This window comes from Daphnia pulex, chromosome 3 (assembly GCF_021134715.1).
Source record: "Daphnia pulex isolate KAP4 chromosome 3, ASM2113471v1".
NCBI classification, from domain to species: Eukaryota; Metazoa; Arthropoda; class Branchiopoda; order Diplostraca; family Daphniidae; genus Daphnia; species Daphnia pulex.
In genome coordinates this window covers 10869811-10892056 of record NC_060019.1, presented here as the reverse complement: position 1 = coordinate 10892056, position 22246 = coordinate 10869811, and the positions used below count along the sequence as shown (strand labels likewise).

The 22246-nt window shown below is 39.7% G+C and overlaps 4 protein-coding genes and 1 long non-coding RNA gene across 11 annotated transcripts; 2 read left to right on the top strand and 3 right to left on the bottom strand.

The window, feature by feature from the left end:
• Window positions 1–1434: 1434 nt before the first annotated feature.
• LOC124191162 (mediator of RNA polymerase II transcription subunit 23-like) lies at window positions 1435–14253 on the top strand. 2 transcript variants are annotated; one of them, XM_046584197.1, is made up of 9 exons: window positions 1435–1531; window positions 1702–1789; window positions 2013–2233; window positions 9529–9664; window positions 9727–9968; window positions 10036–11535; window positions 11605–11967; window positions 12035–12649; window positions 12711–14253. In XM_046584197.1, the coding sequence occupies exons 4-9, from the start codon at window positions 9617–9619 to the stop codon at window positions 14116–14118; spliced, it is 4176 nt and encodes a 1391-aa protein (XP_046440153.1). In that variant the 5' UTR covers window positions 1435–1531; window positions 1702–1789; window positions 2013–2233; window positions 9529–9616; the 3' UTR covers window positions 14119–14253. The 2 variants fall into 2 exon arrangements, with proteins under 2 accessions (XP_046440153.1, XP_046440152.1); XM_046584196.1 differs by lacking the exons at window positions 1435–1531; window positions 1702–1789; window positions 2013–2233 and adding an exon at window positions 8585–8645.
• On the bottom strand, window positions 5186–7619 carry LOC124190328 (ovoinhibitor-like). Its single transcript, XM_046582953.1, has 7 exons — window positions 7461–7619; window positions 7293–7365; window positions 7046–7224; window positions 6911–6945; window positions 6083–6179; window positions 5919–5997; window positions 5186–5847 (listed from the first exon to the last, which is right to left on the bottom strand). Exons 1-7 carry the CDS (start codon window positions 7461–7463, stop codon window positions 5360–5362), a joined length of 954 nt encoding a protein of 317 aa, XP_046438909.1. The 5' UTR covers window positions 7464–7619; the 3' UTR covers window positions 5186–5359.
• Window positions 8459–9044, bottom strand: LOC124191214. Its single transcript, XR_006873333.1, has 3 exons — window positions 8747–9044; window positions 8602–8683; window positions 8459–8540 (listed from the first exon to the last, which is right to left on the bottom strand). It is a non-coding gene; the product is annotated as an uncharacterized LOC124191214 (long non-coding RNA).
• A 731-nt stretch (window positions 14254–14984) lies between the features above and the next one.
• LOC124191185 (lysophosphatidylcholine acyltransferase-like) lies at window positions 14985–20231 on the top strand. 6 transcript variants are annotated; one of them, XM_046584236.1, is made up of 9 exons: window positions 14985–15164; window positions 15316–15616; window positions 17464–17678; window positions 18156–18423; window positions 18504–18641; window positions 18708–18833; window positions 18897–19053; window positions 19194–19383; window positions 19443–20231. In XM_046584236.1, exons 2-9 carry the CDS (start codon window positions 15327–15329, stop codon window positions 19520–19522), a joined length of 1464 nt encoding a protein of 487 aa, XP_046440192.1. In that variant the 5' UTR covers window positions 14985–15164; window positions 15316–15326; the 3' UTR covers window positions 19523–20231. The 6 variants fall into 6 exon arrangements, with proteins under 6 accessions (XP_046440192.1, XP_046440189.1, XP_046440193.1 ...); XM_046584233.1 differs by lacking the exon at window positions 17464–17678 and adding an exon at window positions 16069–16286 and having other exon boundaries at window positions 15004–15164; XM_046584237.1 differs by having other exon boundaries at window positions 15008–15164; window positions 15319–15616.
• Window positions 20221–22197, bottom strand: LOC124191188 (protein CLP1 homolog). Its single transcript, XM_046584242.1, has 8 exons — window positions 21918–22197; window positions 21652–21849; window positions 21440–21567; window positions 21135–21364; window positions 20888–21078; window positions 20595–20814; window positions 20437–20530; window positions 20221–20373 (listed from the first exon to the last, which is right to left on the bottom strand). The coding sequence occupies exons 1-8, from the start codon at window positions 22026–22028 to the stop codon at window positions 20262–20264; spliced, it is 1284 nt and encodes a 427-aa protein (XP_046440198.1). The 5' UTR covers window positions 22029–22197; the 3' UTR covers window positions 20221–20261.
• Window positions 22198–22246: the final 49 nt, after the last annotated feature.

Here is a 22246-nt window from a genome sequence, read left to right as displayed (position 1 = left end):
TATTGAGTGGTTCGCGTTGCTAGTAATATATCCCAATTCTTTAACAACTGCGATTGTCAAATAGGAAACCGTCTCAGAGGGACTCTGAATTTTTATAGTAACTAGACTAATTCCTCCCTCCAGCAAACGGTCCGTGACTGGAACTCTAGGCGCAAGCTTTGATGTTTATGGGCACTATCACGAAAAAACAGCCTGCGGCCTGCAGACTTCGAATTCGCCGCCTCCCAAAAGAAAATTTATTCTTCTATGTATTTGTGGTTTGTGTGGATGTCTATGTTGGCGTTCAATATTTGCTCAACCGAGCGAATCCTCAAAGCAATAGCAAGTTTGAATATATACCGGTAACCGCCAGTAACTGGTTTGCCTATACCAAGGTCGCAGGTGGGACGCAAGAACAGAGCAGCAGTTCACGCAGACATATGGTTCGAGCGTGAAGTAGAGTCGACCTTGGCAACAGATCGCGACATCAAATTCCTTGTTGGTCGTCGTTCCCGAACGATTTTCCTGGAGGTAAAAAATGCGTTGATTGCGAACGAAATCTCTTATTTGAGATCGAGAACTGGTTGTGAAAAATTGGAAACACCTTTTTTTGTTTCTTTCTTCCAGATTCTCAAAGTTTTCTTGAGAAGAAAAATCATTAAACGTGTGTTACAGCTGACATTTCGAAATTCTTCTCATCACGCCCTTGAAACTGCTGCTGCTGCGCTCGTATGCAGATGAAGTCGCGTGAAAGTTCGTGTTCAATGTCGAAGGGCCTTTTCAAATTTCTAGTTCTATTGGAGCTTTTTTGCACAAGTCCATGATGGGTATAAGATGTTACAGGATGACGAAATATCTTTAACGCTTGGGGTTAATTCATGCGTGATCGCAAATTTTTAAATTTCAGGCTTTTTTGACCGATAATTTATACGGTCTCAAAAAATGCCACAACAAGCTGAGCTTATTTCCCGAACGACATTTGAAGGATATAGCCTTTTACGTTGATAGTAGTATAATATCCTGGTATTTGTATGTAAAGATAAGAATTATTTTACACGGACGCAAGAAATGCTATTACAAGCGGAATTTTCCCGAACGACAGTTGAAGGATATAACCTTTTAAGTTCATGGTGGTATTATATCCTGGTATTTGTATGTATTATGTTTGTATATGTTTGTAAGATAAGAAGGAAATTATTCCTTCTTGGCAGTCATTTATCTGCGGGTTTCGTGTAAATATTGAATTTTTTTCTTGTCTGTGGTAGGGTTATTAGATCATTCTAAAATAATTCCGATCCCTTTAGCGGATGTCGAGTGCGGGTGGGAAAACCACTTTTATCGTATTTTGAGTGGGTGTTTTTTATATTTGTGGATTTTTTAAATAATTTATATCGATATTTTAAGAAATAAATGGCTAATTAGGAAGTTAGCGTCGTCTGCTGCTTTTGTTTTGTTTAGTTTCGAAATAAACGTGGTCGTGTCCACTCTGTGGTCACATCTCTTAGGCCTACTCTCTTTACAGAATCACTTCGTACACACGGCTGATTACCAGGTAAATAAAACTAAGAATACCTATAGAATGACTATAGAAACTGAATTTCGAAGAATTAAACCTTTTCCAAATTTTTTTAAATGTTAGTTCGTCCTGACCAGCATTTATCATTTAAGCCCCTCTGTCGATGCATGGCAGTTTGTTTGTTCACTATGTAACCTTTTCCTTAGTGCATATTTGAGGCCAGAGACAGCCATCAACAAGATATGATGTAACCATAGACCTGTCATCAGCAGCAATCTCAGCATCATCGCTTAGGTAATGATTTTCATTACACCTTACTTTTATTCGAGTGGTGTGTGACCTGCTAGATACTTTAATTGTGCAATGTAATGCAGGACTTGCAAAAATGCAGTGTATTACATGTAAACCGTCTGTTTATTAACAATCAAGTTTTACTCACTGTCTCATTTTAAACTATTCCTTGCTTGTTGTTTCTGCAGATATTTTTTCGTAACCCATTTCTTATTTTTTTAATTAGTTTAACAGCATCCCGTTTGGATTCTGGATTGAGAAACTATCGATGTTGGCCATGTTACGGGTCTCTTCTTCCCTTTTCTTTAAACGGCCTCGTGTATGCCCATGTGAGTGTGGGTGTATTCACGAGGCCGCCCTTTAATATCCTATTCAATTATTCTGCGGATGGATGGAGAGCACTTGTGGATGCCTGTCCCGCTGTCCGTATATTTCCCAGGCCTGAAGGTAGGAAAAATGTATTCCTATTCTTTATTTTTTGACTGTTTGTTGGTGTTAAATCGTGACATAGTAGCCTACGGAGTACGATTATTCCTGAGCTAGATGCGGTTAACTGGAGTAGGTTCTCTTGCGGTTTTTGTTTACTCACTATAACTCAGTAAGGGTTCATTTAGGCGAAGTTTTTGTTTACTCAGTAAGTAAGAGTTCATTAAATTTTAGTGTTGCAGAACGACTGCAGGTCAGACCCAGTTTTGTACCTTACAACTTTGTCTGTTGTTGGTTCACAAACCTCAAATAAAAAAATATTTGAACTTTAAACACTTCCAGCAAAGTGCAACTAGAATTTATTTTTTTTCCCAAGAGAAACCTGCTAGTTTTATCCAACAAATCCTGTTCGAGGAACCTTCCAGCATGACGGTTAAAGAAATTCGATGCACAACGCTGACGTCATTATTTTTCCCCGGTTTCGTTCGCCTCAGGAAAATTGCCTCCGTCAGCCACAATTTTTTTTTTATTCACTTGACGTCATCAACATTCATTGTTTGACGTCACACTTGTGCGTGAGTCGATGAGGGGCGCGCCAAAAACAATTAAGTGGTGGTTCTCTCAACGCCATTTCGCAACCACGGGTTTTTCCGGTCACGCTTATTGTCAATTTACCTCACACGTTGACACCCGCGTTATTGTCCTATTTTGAGTTGACAATTTTTTGTTCACATTGTTTCTCCTCTTCTTCGACGAAATTGTTCTCGGTAAAGTGACTTGCTAACTCGACATTTTACACTTTCACGTAAAACAACTTCAGGTGTTGTTTGGAAATAGGGCAGTATAAGTCGACTAATTTGCAAAGATACTATAATATATTGTTCACACAATAGAGATAGCGGATAGTCACACTTTTAGCAAATGTTGGCTAAACGCCTAAACCTATAATGATTGGCCTAATTTACCATTCCAGCACCGCCGCCTATTGTCAACCAGGCGGTGTACCATTCGTTCACAATGGGGAAAACATCTCGGCAGGTTTCACGACAATTTCTTTGATTTTATCTTCTAACTTTCTTCGAATTTGGGTTTCAGAATTTTCGAAAACAGTTAATTTATTGTATTTTTCCTTGTCGCCACATTTTTCTGCTTTGCTTTAATTGTACCGGTCATCAATCTTACAACAATACGACGTGTTGCAGCACATATGCGGCTCGGGAGATTCTACTTCCTCGAGTTCTTTGTGTCGGGATGTTGTCGTAGTGAATGAAGGCGAATAAAACTCCAAGGGCAAAAATCTTAAAAAGGAGTTTGGACTCTGTTAGGCACTTTGACACAGCGATAACCACCATATACGTAAATCTCATGACAAAGAAAAAGGTAGAACTCGATGAAAACCGGAAAAGGCGATGTGGCATTTGCTGAATATAGCTTTAAACTATTAACAAAAAAAACATCTTCCAGCCGACCGGTCTCAGACAAGTTTACATTAGCTTTTTCATTGACATTGACTTTAAAGGACCTTTGACACATTGCAGAGAAAACTAGGTGTGGCGTTTTGAAAATCGAAATATTGTACCGATTTGATTCACCGGATTCATTCGCAAATTAAATATTTAATCATTTTGTATCTTTTGCAAGCCGGAGCACTGCGAAATGCGAATACGAGGCTTAGAAAAATTAATTTGGCGTTCACACAAACACAGTTGCAATCGAAAGCAAATAAAGCATTGAAGGTGACCTTCGAAATAATGTTCGAATCGTTCGCGATGCGAATTTTTAAACACCTTTACAACATCCTCAAGCTTTCCGCTTTGAGGGCCGTCAGGTGAAGAATGATTTAGCATTCATTTCGGCGAGTGTCTATGTGCTTTAATAGCGTGATTCTCACATTGGATATCACGTAGGCACATTTCTGTTCGTCTGACTTGCCAGTCGAGTCATCGTGAAAGACAAATTTCCTTGCAGTTTTTATTTTGTATTCTTTGTTTGATTAATTAATGTCAGAAATAACGTTAATCATCTCCTTGTTCTTCAGAGTTATAAGGGGATTTTGGATTTTAATTTGAGAAAATATTTCCCGACATAAACTTTCTTATTTATCCATCCTTTATTTTTATATCTAGCCTAAAGGATGAGTCGCGCTCGGGGCTTGTTTTTAAGCTGATATAAATCACAATCACATTTGGGAGGACGTCGCTTTGGGCTACCATCCGCGCCTTTTACGTCGTTCTTTGTAACTTTTAGAAAGAAATTAAATTCAATGGAATTGTGCAAGGTCGTTAGGATATTTTTCGGAGCTTTAGACTTCCTTATTGCTACGTGTGTTGACCATCATTGCATTGAAACAGATTTTCAACCCGAAATATGTTCTTAAACCATTGCGAAATTCTCTCTGATGCTTATCACCTTCAACGTGTGTGCGCAAGGTAATACTTAAGTTATGGTTTCTAATTTCCTTTTGCGCTAAAAAGAGATTACTTGATTAGGTTGTAACGACTTTGAATGAAGGTCTTGAAAATTGAATTTCCACCAGCTTCTCGACATTTCGTCACTAATAATATTGTTGCATCATTCTGCACTCGTCCTAATGCGTCGTGTTAAAATATCGAGTGCTACTCAAACAACTAAGTGCGCTAGCTGGCGCAGCTTAAAGAATTTTGTCTTTTGTTTCTGATGGTGTTGTTTAGATAAATCATGATGGTCAACGACTCTAGACAAATCGAAAAACGCGTCGAGGCAAATAACTTGGCACGTCACGTTGAAGTGGGGAAAATCCCATTTTTATATCAATGCGGATCTTGTTTCATTTGCATTGCAAATATTTTGCGCATTTTCTCTTATATAGCAAAAAGTATAAAAATACATCTAGACTTGTCTTTTCCTTTCCGTGGTCATTCCAAGGTGACCGCTAGATATGCAAATTCTAAATCGTAATTCACGAACGAGAAAAGAAAGCAGCAAACAGATAGATCGGTGATCGATAACATTTTTATTGGCGTTTTAAAAAAATAAAATAAATAGTATGCTGGTCATTTTTCGATCGGGTACTGATAATAATACTCGTACTATTATTAAAAATTTCAATTCTTCCATAGCTTTTCTAGGTAACGTGATTCAACAATAAGGTCACCTGGTTTCTCTGTATTACTTACACGCGCTGTTGCGAGCGATAGTTACAGTTGTTTTGATGGTCCCACATTTGGTGAGTGTGTTGATCATGCATACCGCATTGGGGTAAGTCTTTCCGTCAGTCCCGCAAACTGGAGCAAAGTTGTCCGGGCACCCACATTGTGTTTCGGATACTTTGATGGGTGTTGTTTTACATTCGCCGTCGTGAGCCTTCCTGATGGGTGAATCGATGACAGTTCCACATTGAGTGACTTCAACTTCCATGCAGTTCTCGTTGTCGTAGGTTTTGCCGTCTGTTCCGCAAACGGGGGCGAATTTGAATTGACATCCACACTCAGCCGCCGCTCTCTTGACTGTCTTCGTTGATTTACATTCGCCATCGTAAGCTTTGCTCTTTTTGTCGCACTCCAGAGCACATAGGTTGCCGTAAGTTTTCCCGTCTGTGGCGCAAACTGGCTCGTACTGCAACGTGCAGACACAGATTGCTTTTCGGCCGATCCCCGCTACATGAATTAAATAGTCGCAAATGTTATTAGTTCAAAAATATGATGTATTACTTTTAGCAAATGCACACCTCCGCAAGCGCCGGGTCCGTAGCTTATCACGATGCTTAAGGCGAAAAATATGAGGAACAGAGACGAGCATGAGAAATTCTAGATTGTTGGAAGAATGAAAATCTTGGTTATCTTAAGAGTCTGCACAAACTCCGATAATTACAAAAATAATAATATAATTTACCTTTGAGTAGAACTGAAGCATTTCAAGAGAAAAATGTTTGAGTCGATGGAGAGCGAAGGAAGTTTTAAATCTGAAAATGTTGTCTATCGACGGACACCTTTATATAGTACTGCTGTTTATGTTATACGTCTGTAGTGCCTCGATTCATCAGGATTTTGTAGACTGCAAACGCCCAGCGCCAAAGGGGATTATTTCTAAATATCTCCATGTTGGGAAAATCCAAGGGAACAATTTCCACATTTTAGTTACAACATACGTTTTTTTTTTAAATAATAACCCCCGTTTTTCAGTTCCGTTTCGGAGAAAAAAGACAACCAATAGGCCTTAATGTTTAGAACATTATTGATTTCAATGGCGCGACGAATACGTCATATTACCTACAAACTGATGGAAAGAATGAAGCGGAAGTATATTCTTTTGTTGAATCATAAAACAATGATGTTTTTAACATTGTAACCTGCTCTATTTTCCTCTGTCAAAATCCTTTGTTCCCGCGGGTTGCATACCGAGTTATATTCTACTACGCAGTAGGCTACATATTACGCGGCCATTTTGTAAAGATTTAGTGGATTCAAAAATGAATGAAACTACGTATCTAGGATCGCTTAAATATGCACCCATCATTCAACGGATATCACCCTCGCATTTAAACTAAAGCGTTCGATTTTCTTGCTCTTGGTATGCGTAGGTTAGACATATGGTATGGAATGTGAAGTAAAATCTCATCTCAGTCATGTAAATTAATCAATATAATTTTAGATGTATTTAAAAGCCTGTATACAATGAGTGGGATTGCACAGCAAATAGCACAAGTATATAAAAGCCCACTGGTCATCATAATAAAATAGCGTGACGAAAACGTACTAAAACATTGTTCGTATTTGAAATCAATAATGAATAAGAGGGGATCACTATAATTTTGGAGTTACTATTTAATGAAAATAATTTGTCTCCGCCATTTTATGGGCTCGCTTCTTTGCATGCACCGTCATAAGCCTTTGTGATGGACGACTTAGTCTTTCCACATATACCTTTAGTCTCGACACTCAATACGCATTCGTTAGAGTAAGTTTTCCCGTCTGTTCCACATACTGGGGCGTAATTTTTCTTGCAGTTGCAGCTAGGATCCTGGTCTTGTGGAACTGAGAAATAACATGACATAACAGTTATTTATCTATACAAAAATTAATATGTGAGCGTAATTTCATACTTCCTTGGACGCCAGAGCTAATCAAAATCAAAGTAACAAGTGAGATGAGAAGAAGAGCTGCGCTGAATCGGTTCTATGACGGAAATTTCGTACAAAAATAATTAAGTATGTACACAATTACATTGCCACTTTTGGGGGAGGTACATATTGCGTGTTAAAGAATAATACCATTTCAATTTGGTGACCGTTTATTTTCGGATTCCTTTTTACAGAGTATATGATGTGAATGTTGGACAAAACTGTAAGAAACTGATTTGTTACTATCCAAGCGAATTTGGTATATGTAGCTTTAACCAGTGTCGTAAAAGTATTTGAAACGCCCAGTGCTAGCGGCTACAAACATGTAAACCGGTTTTCTGTTTAGATTTGAGATTGCTAGTGCATACTCTCACGCAACTCGCAAGGAGGAATTTGACGACGAACAAACTAAACGGTTCTCCATGCAGGTTTTATTTCGTGCAACTTGTTTTGGTCAACGCAACTTTCCAACGTACATAGTCACCACAATAACAACGCCAAAAAGCACGCTACAAAGTATCGTAGTGTACATTAATCTACTACACACAGGCAGGTAAAACGAAGTTGTCCTAGAACAGCAGAAGAATATTTTAGTTGTGAAATAAATGTTGTTAAATAAATCTAAGTGAAATGCTGGCGCTGAAGAGTATAGTTTGGGAAATACTAATTAATTAGTTAACTTAACCTGTTAAACAGGTTTTAGGATATCAAGTCGTCTTTGTTCGTGTCCAGAGTTTGAGCTTTCACGAAAAGTTCTTTCACTTAACGAGCAAGTGTAAGCTGTCGTAATAAATTATTTATGAGTACCGCGAATTAAATTGTAACAGAATTCTCGGAAAAAAAACAGCGCAAGACAATGGTTTGCAATGGAAAGAAACGGCAACAAATAAATTAGGTAGAGAATGTCGTAAAGAAATCTAGTATCAATTTAATTAGCCTACACATTTTTCTAGATTCAAATTTTCCGAAAATTTACAAAGAGATTCACACAGATGGAACACACGAAGATGCAGGTACAAAGTTGTTCACCAATCGCAGCTAAATTTGATTGTTGACATTCACCTTCATAAGCCTCACTAACCAACGATTGCTCAGTTCCGCATTTCGTAGTTTGAACTCTCAAACATCCTTCGTTTTCGTAGGTTTTCCCATCTGTTCCGCAAACTGGGGCCCATTGTCTACTACAGACACACTGTGGCCGGTCAGTTTGTTGTGAGATTTCTTGTCGAACTATAATTTAATAAATTAAATGGTAAATTTACTTACTGGCTTTAGGAAAGAATTTATTTACCTCCTTGAACACCTGATGGGCTGCTGCTCACCAGAACAATCAAGGTAAGTGCGACGAGAAGCAGAACAAAGCTTAAACGATTCTAATAAGGAAAGAATCGAAAAATCCACACTTGACGAGAAGAAAATTGTTGTAATCAGATTACCATTGATACAGCTGCTGAATGCATTTTTAAGTTCATCCACAGGATCAGTAATTATGGACAAATGAAAAGAAGAATTACATAAGAAATACTGTAACTGTAACGAATGTGTAAAGCTTACTGGGCTTGGCTACTATCCTTTAATACTAGTCTTCCTTTAAAGCAACTCAGTCACATTCTATCAATCGGTTGTCGTCAGGTTGAAACGCCTTTAGCGCTCTGTCAAACTCGTTTTTAGCTACAAAAAGGACTCTTCTTGTAAGGAAATCGTTGTTTCCGTGTGTTCTTTCTATTATTTAGTTAAAAATTCATGTTTGAAAATAAGACATTTTTAGATTTCGTCCTTCCGGGTGCTAAGGTTTTGCCATTTTGCAATTCATCAAATCATTGTCTAAATTCAGATCAAAATATTTTATGAATCATAGTAGTCATATAGCTAAATAATGGGGATTGAAGTAGCTCACGACACTCTTGTCTGCTGGTCAGGAGCTGAAAGAATGAAACAGAAACAAGGGACCATGACGAGAGATTATTATCAAATTGATTGAACTCTTGTCCCCTTGTTCTCTTTTCCTAATTGCTGTTTTTTTTTGCATCGTTTCCAGTTCTTCGATGTTCGAGATTTTTCCCCATTTATTAGCGGCGAGTTTGAATATTTCCAAATGTTTAGATATTATTGATAGATGGCGTTCGCATCAACGTTTGGCACTTCGATATTTTTCTTGAAAGATTCACGACCGGTATTCTGATCTTCTCCCATTGTTGACTTCTTTATGTTTTAAAAGGTCTGGCTGCAATTAAGTTTATCCTGTGAATCAAATCTTCAACTGATATCAGTAAAGCGTGACTTTACTTTTTAAAGTCGGCCTAAAAATGGCATTGGACGGAAGTAAAGTACAAGCGTTGGTTTCGGAAGCATTGGTATGATAATCTTTTCAAATGAAAAATAAAACTAATATACTAATGCTTGAGTCAAATTACAGAAAGTTGATGCCATTGAAGAAGCTTTTAATGATTTCCTGATCCAACGCAAGGATGAGGGAGTTAAATATAGTGCCTTGGAAAAAGATTTGATAGCGATGATGAATGACTCTCAGGCTGAATCACAAGATGCTATTTTGCCTCAGTTTATTGCTGTCATTTCTGGGGTCAGTAGTGATTCACACTCAAAAATATTATTTAAACTTCTGGAAAGTGTAGTAAACACAAATATTGCAACATCCCGGTAAAAGATTCAATTTCATGTATTGTAATGTCCTTCTGTATCACTTTTTATTCCTTTATTTCAATAGGAAAGTATGTGACTCACTTTTGGGCAATGAGAAGCTTACTCCTGCAAATCCACTTTTATGGCAGGGAAGCTTCTCACTCATCAGGAAAATTGTGTGTCATGTGGATTACAAAGGAGTACGAGAAATAATGAAAACATGCCTGGAAAAGGCACAACTCTTGCCAAGCCGATTTTCAACATCAGAATATCCAAATGTAACAGCATTGGAGCATACTTTGAAACACATTCTAGACCGCCAAGTCTGTCTATTGCCAGCCTATTTCATCGTGAATGAAATAAGAAAAATGTATCCAGAAAACAAAGACTGGCCTCATTGGAAATTGGCTGGTCTATTATCAGAAGTTGTGGATAGCTTTCGCCCTTTGGTGCAAATGCTCTCTCCTATTGGCAGACCTTTGATGTTCCCTGTGGTTGACCCCTCTGCCCATGGTGTCCACCACAGTTGGAAACTGGAACAGGGTACACTCAAACTTGCTTTGAAAGGGAATTTACCCTATGAAAAAGAGTATACGGAGCCACAGACCCGCTTGATCCGGTACGTTTTGGAGCAGCCCTACTCCCGTGAAGTACTTTGTGGAATGCTGGGCTTACAAAAGCAACACAAGCAGAGACATGCAGTATTGGAAGAACAACTTGTAGAACTACTGGTGCAAGCTATGGAACGTGCAGAAATCGCCCCTGAACAGGATTCAGATGCCGCCGACGAGTTGGGCGTTTCTCATTGGCTCTGGCACCACTTATCCAGCCAAATCATTTACTTTGTTCTTTTCCAGTTCGCCTCATTTTCCCATCTAGTCACGTTATTGCACGAGAAATTGGCAGAACGAAAACTACGCAAAGGGCGCGATCAATTAATGTGGGTTCTTCTCCAGTACATATCTGGCAGCATCCAGAAGAATCCTCTGGCCGAATTCTTGCCTCTTTTGCGGCTGTACGATCTACTCTATCCTGAGCGTGAACCTTTGCCTGTTCCGGACTACACTCGACCTATCTGCGTACATCAAATGGCCGTTGCATGTATATGGATACATATTGTCAAGAAAGCCCAGACAGAACAACAAAACGCCCAGAAAGAAATTGCTGCAGCTGCTGCGGCCGCGTCGACTGCCGGAGCTACCGGCACCAATCCTTCTCCTGCGGCCCCAACTGGAGGGAAAACGGATTCTCGAGCTTTTACGACTCTGCTTCAGAGACATTTTCCTCAGGCACTTAAAAATCACCAAGAATTTCTACAGCATAATGCTCTTAATCCCCCAAGCAGTGCTCCTTCTGGGGACTACAGGGTAGCTCTGCTTTGCAATGCATTCTCCACGACGTTAGACTGTTTGGCTCGCCCTATGGGTTCGCTAATGGAATCGTTGCACGGAAACCTAAGCCAAAAAGGTTCTGGGAACGCAGGAGGAAGCGCTGGTGGTATGCCAAATACAGGACCCATTTCACCCATTCCGCTGGCCTTTTTAGACGCACTGACTGTGCATGCTAAAATGTCGCTCATTCATAGGTAATCACTTCACATGCTTTACAGTTTTAAGGTTTTCTTTATTAATTTCTTATCATTTTCTTTGTTCAGTATTGTGACGCACGTTATCAAATGCGCACAAACAAAAATGAACGTTCCTTTAGCTCCGGCCCTCGTTGAAACGTACAGCCGCCTATTGGTCTACACTGAGATAGAGTCGTTAGGTATCAAGGGCTTCATCACGCAAGTGATGACTAGCGTTTCGAAATCACAAGCGTGGGGTATCTTCCATACCCTGGTGGAAATGTTCACTTTTCGTGTTCACCACATGCAACCACAATATCGCATACAGCTGTTAACTCTGTTGCATTCGTGCGCAGTGCCACAACAGCATCAAACACAGCTGACACTATGTGTTGAAAATGCGGCCTTGAGGCTTATAGGATTACTTGGTGCAGCAGAAATGCAACCTTGGTAATAATTTGGAACCCTTCAAAAGCAACAACTTAATTTCTGGTTTAATTATCCATTATTTTAACAGTTATTCGCGATCAGCTGCCGATATTAAACCACTCTTCTCAAGCGATTCGGAAGAACTCAACAGAGCGCTCATCCTAACGCTTGCTCGAGTAATCAGCGTCGCTGGATGTGAAACGCAACATAGCAGCTGGTACAAGGATCTGCTAACTTTAATACAGCAACAGACGCCTCATAGCTGGTCCAGTAACACACGCGACTGCTTTCCTCCACCCCTAGCCGAGTTCTTCGGACAGGCAGCGAATCAACCAGTCAAGGAATCAAAGCAGCAGTTGAAGCAAAATATCGAAGAAGAGCACCGAAAAGTATTGACCATGAATCCAGACGATTGGCCGGCTCACTTTGCCCCACAATCAAACAATCCGCCATTTTTCCTTTGCTTGTTGTGGAAGCAACTTCTTGAAACGGAACGTATCAATCCCGTAGCTTACAAGTGCATCGAACGCATAGGCGCCAGAGGTTTGGGCAGCCACCTGCGTACATTCTGCGACTTCTTGGTTTATGAATTTGCCAATTCTGGCAAAGGTCAACACGTTAACAAGTGCATTGACGTGCTTAACGAAATGGTGTGGCAATATAACGTCGTGACTATTGAGCGACTCGTTCTCTGTCTGGCCTTGTGAGTATTTATAATGCATAGTGAATCTAGTTTTCTTAATTAACGAGCTGTTCATTACTAGGCGTCCCCTGGAAGGTAACGAAGCCCAAGTTTGCTGTTTCATCATTCAATTGCTGCTTCTAAAAACACCGCAGTTCCGTTCGCGTGTTCAAGATTTCGTCAAAGATAATTCGTCCGAGCACTGGCGTCAAAACAATTGGCACGAAAAGCATTTAGCTTTCCAGCGAAAGTTTCCAGAACGCTTTGGACCTCCCGAATCGGTGCTTGAAAGCATTGGCCAGGGTGGCTCTTACCAATCTCTCCCTACTTACTTTGGTAACGTTTGCCTCCGTTTCCTTCCCGTTTTCGACATCACTATTCATCGTTTCACTGAGATTCCACCAGTAACCAAATCGCTCGAAACCATCCTAGAACACCTAGGCTGCTTGTACAAATTTCACGATCGACCAGTCACTTACCTTTACACAACGTTGCATTACTATGAGCGTAAACTGCGAGACAGGCCACTACTAAAACGAAAACTGGTTTCCTCCATCATGGGCTCTCTTAAAGATGTCAGACCTCCTGGGTGGGCTTTATCCGAGTCGTACTTAAACTATAGCACTCGTCAAGCTGATGATTTGAATTGGCTGCCAGAATTGGATTATTATGTCAAGTTAGTTGGGCGCCTTGTTGACACTACTGCAGGACGTTCTCCGTTTCCCTTTCCGGCAATGGACTGGCGTTTTAATGAATTCCCGAATGCTAGCTGCCATGCCCTTTATGTTACAGCTGTTGAGCTCTTGGCACTTCCTGCTTCACCTGCAATCGTAGCCAATGCATTGATGGATGTCGTCTTACAAGGATACAATCTTTTGCCAGTTTCGGAAGCAACACCATTAGAATCTTGGGTGAATGCTGTTGGCCTTCTTCTGACATACTTGCCGGAGTCGTATTGGTCGGTCTTGTATGACCGAATCGTCGAACTGTTAAGCGGTCCACAGCTTTCCACATATACGTACCCCTGTTCACCATTGCATCTCTTCCATTTCTCGACAGTCGTTGGCCAAGGACTTGATGCTCCTTTTGTCCTTTTGCTCGCCGTTTCCCATGCATTCTTCACCCACGCAAATATAGGTCAAATGGGTGGCCTTCCACAGTTTGTCAAAGATCGCTTGCATCCACTTATTCGTACTGAGGAACAGTATCTTTGGCTTTGCCATTTGATCGGTCCAACTTTACAGCGGTTCAGTGTCGACAAGCCCAAATGCGTTTTTGATTTGACGGTTGAACTCTACGAGCTGCTCGAACAAGTGGACAAGAATGTGGCTGAAATCAGGATGATTGACCCTATTTGTGATCTACTCTACCACATCAAGTACATGTTCACTGGCGATCAAGTGAAGACTGAAGTAGAGCAAGTTATAAGGAACTTGAAGCCACCATTACGACTCCGACTTAGGTTTATCAGCCATTTGAATCCACAGTGATTTCTGATCCTCAAAACCGACTGAAATCGTTTTTAAAAATGTCGGAAATACTATCTATTTTTCTTTTCTATTCCCAACAGATGTGTACAAATTGAATTACGTTGTCTTTGATAATAAAACAATTTTGGGCCCATCTTTGATGGTTTCGTTGGTGAGATTATTTATAGTGCATGCGTGGGAACTATTTTCCAACGTCTCATTTTTGGGCAACAGAATGATGATGCAACATACTCCTGAATCTTGCCTGGATGAGTAAGCAGTTCCAATTTCCTAACGATTGCACTGGTTAGAACTAGTCAAGTGCTCTAGAAGGAAGCCAAAGAAGACACAGGTACCGGTTATATAAGTTTATGTTTAGACTTGCGAGTAGTATACCCGTAAATAACTCGTCCCTCTTCTTCTCTCACCGCGCAAACTAAAGAGATGAGGATGAGATATAAATATCATACGCACGTTTTAGAGTGTGTAGTGTATATGTTTTCAAGTTTCAAAACTTCTTATCTGTGCATGTTTACTTTCTTTTTTACTTCCCATGCACAGGTGCGACAAGTAGCCTACACGACCGCGATTAGAGAACGTCAACGGGAACGGGATCAACAATAAACATTAGACTGTGAGCTCTTAGCTATAGAATAGTACAGATATTATAAAAAATGAACGACGCTTCTCCGTGGGAGGAACAAAAACCCTAGTGAATGATAGACAATGCGTATCGTTGTTATTCGGGCATGAAAATAAGAACGACGGGATTATAGCTGGGCTGGATGTTTTGTTTTGTTTGGTTCTGATATCTTGTTTGTCGTAGTACCGAAAGCTGGTTAGAGTTGTTTAAAGAGCGTCATAGTTCGAGACTTGGCCGCTAAGAGAAATTTGGCAGCTCGGTTGTATCGCGCGAGTCAATTGTCAAGTGCAGAAGTTCTTGAAGCTGGCTTGGTGTGGAAGTTTATATTGTGTGTCCCCATCCCGATGACAGTTTTTAATCCATTCAAGTTGCTGCTCGAAAGAAAGAACATACCAGTCATTAGTTTATAGACAACCGTTGATTAGTGAGTAATCTCTCAATTAGTTGATTTGGAACAACAAACTGCAGCTTTCACTGCCCCAATTGTGGCCACGTAGATCAAATCTGTTGCGCATAGATTTTATACGAATTACGTCAGCTGAATTCATTTTAAACTAATTATGATTTCTTTCTAGAAGGTAACAGAATGAATGGGATATCAGGCTTGAGGCAAAGGACAACAGCTCCTGTCTCGAAAACTGCCAACACAGATTGCTCCTCTCATCCCACGATACCAGCAGTGAACCCGTTTGTGCATAACATTGACATGAGTGCATATGACAAGATCAAAGTTTATATCTTGACGGTCATATTGCTCCCTCTCCGGCTTGTTGCTGTTTTTGCCTGCCTTTTGATTGCATACTTGCTGGCCTGTATTGGTACTATAGGTTTATCTCAAGAAGATTTGATTCACAAACCCATGACAGGATGGAGAAGGTAATTTTTGACCTCTATCTTTATTTTTATTTATTATTTAATAATCAGTAGTGTTACTCAGTCAACTTCAGACTCAAGAAAGGTGCATTTGGGAAGCGGGAAGAAACTATAAAAGTGCAGCTTTTATATATGGTTTCCCTCCCTGGATTTGGAGGCAAACCAAATAATTCTTTGATTCTTTTGAGCTTCCTTAGTGGATCATAAAATTCAGAAATGCTAATTATTTTGCTTCATATTTTAAGGAGCATATTTAAAATTTCCATGTTGACTTGCTGCAGAAAATGGCATTTCTAATTTAGGATCCACTTTGTGTCATTATGTTTATCATGCCATTCGTCGTCGTAATTTTATACGTTGATCATTTTGCTAATGGAGGGGAAGGGATCGCATGCTACACAGTATCCGAGAGCGTCGTACGACTTAATTCATTCCGTGATAAATGGTTGTATTAGGGAGCTTCGCACGGTGATCTGCTGGTGGATGTGCAAGATGTTTTTCAACATGGGGTTCTACCGAGTAACAATTAAGGGAATCAGGGCCACCGAGAGAGAAGCGCCAATCTTAGCGTTGGCACCGCATTCGAGTTTTTCGGATGCGTTTCCTGTTGTACTTCTCACGGCGCCCAGCCTCGTTGTCAAGCAAGAAGTTCAGGAGGTGCCATTTTTTGCCAGTGAGTGATCAATTTCTTTAGAAAGCCAATCGTTTCTTTCATACTCACTTTCCAATTTTTACTTTTCATTGATTTTATTTTTTGTTTTATTTATTTTTGTTTCGTTTTGGTCCATGGTTTTTATCTATCGTTAGCTTGGTTACTGCTTGGCTCCGTTATCATCTCTCAGCCCGAGTATAATTTCATTTTCATCTTTTTCGTCGTATTACGTTGACCATAGTTAGCACTCTGAATACCCAAAGAGAAAGTTTTTCTTTCACCAGGATGAAATTCTGACCACGTAGATGTTGGTAGAAGACTCTTGTAATAATCGAATTCTTTAAGTCGTTAGTATTCAATGTGCATGCTATTTTTCTTTTCGTTTCTCAGCGTTTATCTTGCTTAGTGATAGGGGCGGCAAAAAATTTAAGCGTGCGTTCGAATCTATCGGCATATAACTTATGCCAACAAGCAGCTGGAGGTCATTAAACGCGTTCCTATTTATAACAATACATGGACCCTCGCGTTGAAGTCAGTTAGATTGACCGCACCACCATACTCCCAAAGAACAAAAAAAGGAAGATGAAGGGTCTAGACCGTCTGCCACGCCCCACCTTGGCACGCTCCGCTTTTCTCTGCGTTCAGATGACAAAAAAGTTCTTATTGATTTATCGGCTGGAAGCACTCACTGCTTTGTATTAAACAATTGTCTTCGTAATCTATGTTACTTCATTGATTCTTCTTGGAAAGTTTTCGGGCTGAAACAGAGATCTGCACTTTCGTCACTTGGAATTGTTATTTTGACAATATTAGTTTACTAATAAGAGACGGACCCAAGCAACAACCAATTCTAATTGGACCTTTGTGACTGAATCTTTTGTGTATCATCTTGAGGGACAACCACGAGGCTGTGCGTCGTAAATGAATTATGCGCATCCTGTAAATAGCTTGTGACTAAAACATTTATTGCTGTTCATACACACGCAAAGACAAACGCATACACACAATATTGATTGCTTGGTGGTGCCCCGATGACGTCTGTTAATGGATTGCTTGACTGGACATAGTATTAATTATAGCGGGTATTGTTCTGGTCTAAACGGGTGGGGAAAGAGTGGTAACTGAATCCATTTTGTTAATAATTTAACTAATGGCTCAAGTGTTATTGTGTCCTACTCTGAATTGATGCCGCATGCAGATCTCTGTCGAAGCTGATTACTGCCACTTCGCGCTTTTGCTTCCGATCATGTGGTTACCGTGTGCGCGTGATTGGTCAACAGGCCACCGCCAAAGAGGCGCCTATCTTGATCTTCTCCCCGCACAGTAGCTTTCTTGATGCCTTTGTAGCCCACTGGACCGGCCTGCCCTGCCTGATCGTTCGAAGTCAAGACAGACAGAGACCAATTTTTGGACGTAAGTAGTTGCACTCCCCCCAAAAACAGCATCGAAGATTCCTCTCTTCTGCTAACATCGCGTCAATCTGTCCTCCCCCCCGTTTCGTCGTCTAGAATCCCATCGACGCGGGCGAATCGGTTGCACATAATTCATGCGATCCACACTTTTACGATCGTCTTTCGCCTTAAATTTATTGCTGCCGAGTAACCATCTCGTCATTCGTTTCATTTCGAATCGCATTCTGGTTTCGGTCGTCACGCGGATGCTTCAGAATTAAATTGTCAGGGTTAGAGAGTTACTTGAGTCTTCTACGCATGCAAGCTTCCTTCTTCTTCGCCTTTTTTTGTTTTGTTTCTTTTTACTGGTGTTGGTTTTCGTTTTTTTTTTATTCATTTTATTCTATGCTTACTAATAGCACACGCTTATTCGAAATTTGTTCACTTGTTCTCTCGAAATTGTATGAGTCACTGTGTCATAATAGTTGTTCTTCATTAGAACTCATCAACTATACCCAGCCAGTTTACGTCTGGAGGGAAGATCCTGATTCTCGACAGAATACAATCAAGGAAATAAAAAGACGTACAACCTCGCCTGACGGATGGCAGCAGATCCTCATTTTCCCGGAAGGAACTTGTTCCAATCGTAAAGGATTAATCACGTTCAAACCGGGAGCCTTTTACCCCGGTGTTCCTGTTCAGCCTGTTTGTATTAGATATCCTAATCGCTTGGATACTCTTTCGTGGACTTGGCAAGGACCTGGCGCGTATGTTTTTATTTTTATTTTTATTTTATACGTTAATCAAAATAACCCATTGTCACAAATTTGATTTTCAAATATTTTAGTTTGGAGCTTCTCTGGTTAACCATGACTCAATTTTACACGTATTGTGAGCTGGAATTCTTGCCTGTATATGTTCCAACAGAGGAAGAGAAATGTAATCCTAAATTGTTTGCAAGTAATGTTCGAGACGTTATGGCCAAGTAAGTTTTCCTTAATCATAACATTTGTAATTTTATTCTATATACTTTACCTTATTAAAATTTCAGAGCACTACAAGTCCCGATTATAGATTATTCCTATGAGGATTGCCGTCTTATGAGCAAAGCCAAAAAGCTAGGTTTACCTCCTTCAATTGGACTGATCGAAGTCCAGAATGTTCGGGAAGAATTCGGGTACAATTTGAATTAATCTTAGATTGGTTCTCTTATTAAGGTTTCCTTCTATTTTTCTTTTAGTTTGGATGCAAGAGTGCTGGAAACTGATTTTTTAGAAAAGTTTGCCAAAATGGCAGATGCTTCAAGTGGCCTGGCAACTGCCAAGCAATTTGCTAGGTATTTGCGTCTCCCTGTGGAGCACCCTAAAGCAATGGAAATATTTGAAATTTACGACTCGGTATGTACCCTGGAAATCTCATTCACTTTTTTCATGTCCTTCTCATTGCCAGTTTTGGTTTCATCTTTAATGTAATGCAACTTTTACACCAATTTTAAAATTAGATGAAGCAAAAATAAAAAAAAAATAACTAATTTCAGGATCGATCTGGTATGATCTCGTTTAAAAAATATGTCCGAGGTCGGTGCACGCTGAGTGGATCAGTCAAGAACTCTACTCGAACCAATGTCAGTTGGGACGTTGTCAAACAGCGCCTTAAACTTTCACCACAGGATTTGGAAACGATTGACTCATTCGTCACGAATTTAAAATCCGATGCGAATGAAAATGGTAAAGATAAATTACAACTAGTAATCGATGATGTTTGTGTAAGAGTAATTTTGATTTAGATGTTTTGGATCACCTTTACGCCGCAGTACCAGAATGGAGTTGGATTGTTTCTGACTTGTGCAACTCACGATTGCCATAATTTAAGGCCCATCTTTATATTTATAAGCTAACCAAGGATCCCGTTTCTTCCCACACGTCATCCACCCATAAACATTTACGTATTAATTAATCCTGTTTACGAGTGCCCCTTTCGAAGGACGTCAAGTTAAAACATGACTCTTCTCCAGGCCGAGAGAGCAAAATCCGCGCCAGCAAAATTTTTGAAACGGTTGCTGTGTACTAGTCTTACGAAATCTTGGGTGTTTATTTTTGGCTGTCTCTAAGTGTACTTAGCTGATCGTATTCAGTGTACTGCGCGCGTTTCTTTATCGATAAGTATTTCAAACAGAATGCAACCCACAACTTACGTTCTGTGTGTTTGGCTTCAGTTGCCGAATATTTTTGTCTCTTCGACGGGAATTTTGCAAAATTTAACAATCTTATTCATTAGGATATTTGTTCCACCTTTTCTTCCTACCCTCTCGAAAATATGAAATAGTTCACTCATGTCGTCGAATGTGACAGTGCCCGGATTATTAAGTGTCCACTTCTTAATTCGACATAAATTTTGGTTAGATAAAAAAACCTCGTCCTGCGCGATTGCGAGGCTTATTATTTAACTGTTTTGTGAGGGGTGTAATTTGTGTGATAGAGACATTTTGTATGTATGTATGTGAGTGTTTGACTTGAGCAATCATACGGCCTACAGAACGAACAATACACAAGATCAGATATAACAAGGTTGTCAAGAATTTGTATTGTTCGTTCAATTTATAGGGTCAGTGGGAGTCCATGTACTGAATGTCGGATAAAAGCAATCGGGTTCGAGGTAGTGGTCGAGGCTGAGGTGACAACACCGTAAGCATTTGCCGTTCTAAATCCACGTTATTCCTGTTGTAAATGCACGAAATGTCATAAATAAAATAACATCTGATTTAGGACGTCAAAACTTACACACAAATAAACCCAGTGACGTTGGTCTGAATAATATCATCTTCCCCGGATTCAGCCATACTAATTGAAATCAAATGATGCAATAATTGCTGGCCTGCAATACAGGGAACGTGAAAAATAAAATTTGTCAGTCTCTAAATTAGATAAAAAATCTATACTTGGTTGAACAGTGACTAATTTCGTAAGTTGATCTTCTGCTTTCATTCCCAGAGGCATTAATGAATCCGGTAAGGCCGGCGCACCAATTTTAAATATTTTAACATCTGAAAATCTCACTTCAAATGAGTGTGGATAAAACTGGGCTGCTGATCCGTAGAAATATTCGCGAATTTTCTGATCTCGAGATTCTACTCTTGCCTGCCGACTCCGTTCCACAACCTAACACAAACAATAATTCCAGAATTAAGAGTTGTAGCTATGACACAAATAATTAACAAGCATGAAAACATACTCCGCCACTTTTGGGTTGAAATACAACTTTCACGGTTTCAGGTAAATCACGCACTAGTTCGTTGTAAAGTCGCTCTTGGTCAAGGACGATTATTAGATCAACTTCAAACGCTTTGGCTGCGTGAATAAGCATTTGATACCCTTGGCCCTTTACCCAGCCACATGTGTTGATTATTACTCCACTAACAGCATCTACACAGAAATTTAAATAATTTGAATGATTGAAAGAATATTACTTTCTCTCCTACTCTGTCGATTTGCTTCCATTCTCTCTGCAACTGTTTGGGCTAATTTGGTGACAAGTAAATTGTACAGCATTACATTACTCCCAGGTTCTTTGTACCCATAGTGGTATATTAGTGGGCATACTTGGGAAAATCCTTCTTCAACATCAGCAGGACGTTCAATTGCCATTGCACCAATAGTGCCTGGAATGGAAAGTTGTCCCTGGCCAACGTCTAAATCAACATATATAGGCCTATTAAAACATAAAAAATTTTATTCTATTTCTTCAGATATAAAATGTTTTATAGTGTTTTCTTAATTTGTCTACCTTCTACCCATTCTCACTGCATAGTTCAAAAGCAACTTGCAAACTGTTGATTTTCCAACATCTGTTGGACCAACGATCATGGCTATAGGGCCTCTTTTAGTCTCGTCAGCATCAGCTTTCTTCCTTATCTGAGGAAAAATAAAGAACATACACACAAAACATAATATTGGAAAACTTTTAAGTAATACAATTCAATCTGCATGTAACTTTACCTGTTCTAATCCAGCATGTGTATTGAGATAAATAATCATTGGAGTTTCTCTTGCCACATAAGCCGCTTCTGTTTTCCCTCTCAGTTCTAAAAGACAACCTTGCCATGTGAAAACAGCGATCTTGGAACCACCACCAAAACTGTACACTTTTCCTTTGACAATTTCTGTTCCAAATACTTCTGCCAGTCCAGATTTCAACTATGAAAGAAATTAGTTAGCTAGTTAGGTTGAATGGAATTCTGACAATTAAAAACAATTTAACACACCTCTAATGTGACTTTTTCTTTGCTTTCAACTTCAAAACGAAGCTCGTTATCTTGTTCAAGTTTGAATTCTTGGACCACTTCAGACTCTTTTTGTCGTTGCTCCTCCGACATTTTCTAATTGATAGTGCACTTTTTAGATTCGAAGATGTGTATAGAAGATAATAATTTGTTGAAATTTTAAAAGAATAAACTAAAAGTTTAAACTCAGACTTTGTCAACAAGAAGACTTCGGAATCAGATCAGACTGAAAAAACCATGCGTCATAGCTGCTGCTGCTCTAATGGGGAATATTGCGATTGCGACAAGCTGGGTATTTCATACCTGGCAAT

Excerpts from the sequence above, each read along its gene's own strand:
- LOC124190328 (XM_046582953.1), bottom strand. Across the intron at positions 7,225-7,292 it reads TAGCTCTGGCGTCCAAGGAA|TTCCACAAGACCAGGATCCT; the intron begins GTATGAAATTAC and ends GTTATTTCTCAG. Across the intron at positions 5,998-6,082 it reads TGCTTCAGTTCTACTCAAAG|AATTTCTCATGCTCGTCTCT; the intron begins GTAAATTATATT and ends CCAACAATCTAG.
- LOC124191162 (XM_046584197.1), top strand. The coding sequence starts at position 9,617 with ATGGCATTGGACGGAAGTAAAGTACAAGCGTTGGTTTCGGAAGCATTG. Across the intron at positions 11,536-11,604 it reads AAAATGTCGCTCATTCATAG|TATTGTGACGCACGTTATCA; the intron begins GTAATCACTTCA and ends TTCTTTGTTCAG. Across the intron at positions 12,650-12,710 it reads CTCGTTCTCTGTCTGGCCTT|GCGTCCCCTGGAAGGTAACG; the intron begins GTGAGTATTTAT and ends GTTCATTACTAG.
- LOC124191185 (XM_046584233.1), top strand. The coding sequence starts at position 15,327 with ATGAATGGGATATCAGGCTTGAGGCAAAGGACAACAGCTCCTGTCTCG. Across the intron at positions 18,834-18,896 it reads AATGTTCGGGAAGAATTCGG|TTTGGATGCAAGAGTGCTGG; the intron begins GTACAATTTGAA and ends TTTTTCTTTTAG. Across the intron at positions 19,384-19,442 it reads ATCCGATGCGAATGAAAATG|ATGTTTTGGATCACCTTTAC; the intron begins GTAAAGATAAAT and ends ATTTTGATTTAG.
- LOC124191188 (XM_046584242.1), bottom strand. The coding sequence starts at position 22,028 with ATGTCGGAGGAGCAACGACAAAAAGAGTCTGAAGTGGTCCAAGAATTC. Across the intron at positions 21,365-21,439 it reads GCAGTGAGAATGGGTAGAAG|GCCTATATATGTTGATTTAG; the intron begins GTAGACAAATTA and ends ATGTTTTAATAG. Across the intron at positions 20,374-20,436 it reads GTCACTGGGTTTATTTGTGT|GAATAACGTGGATTTAGAAC; the intron begins GTAAGTTTTGAC and ends CATTTACAACAG.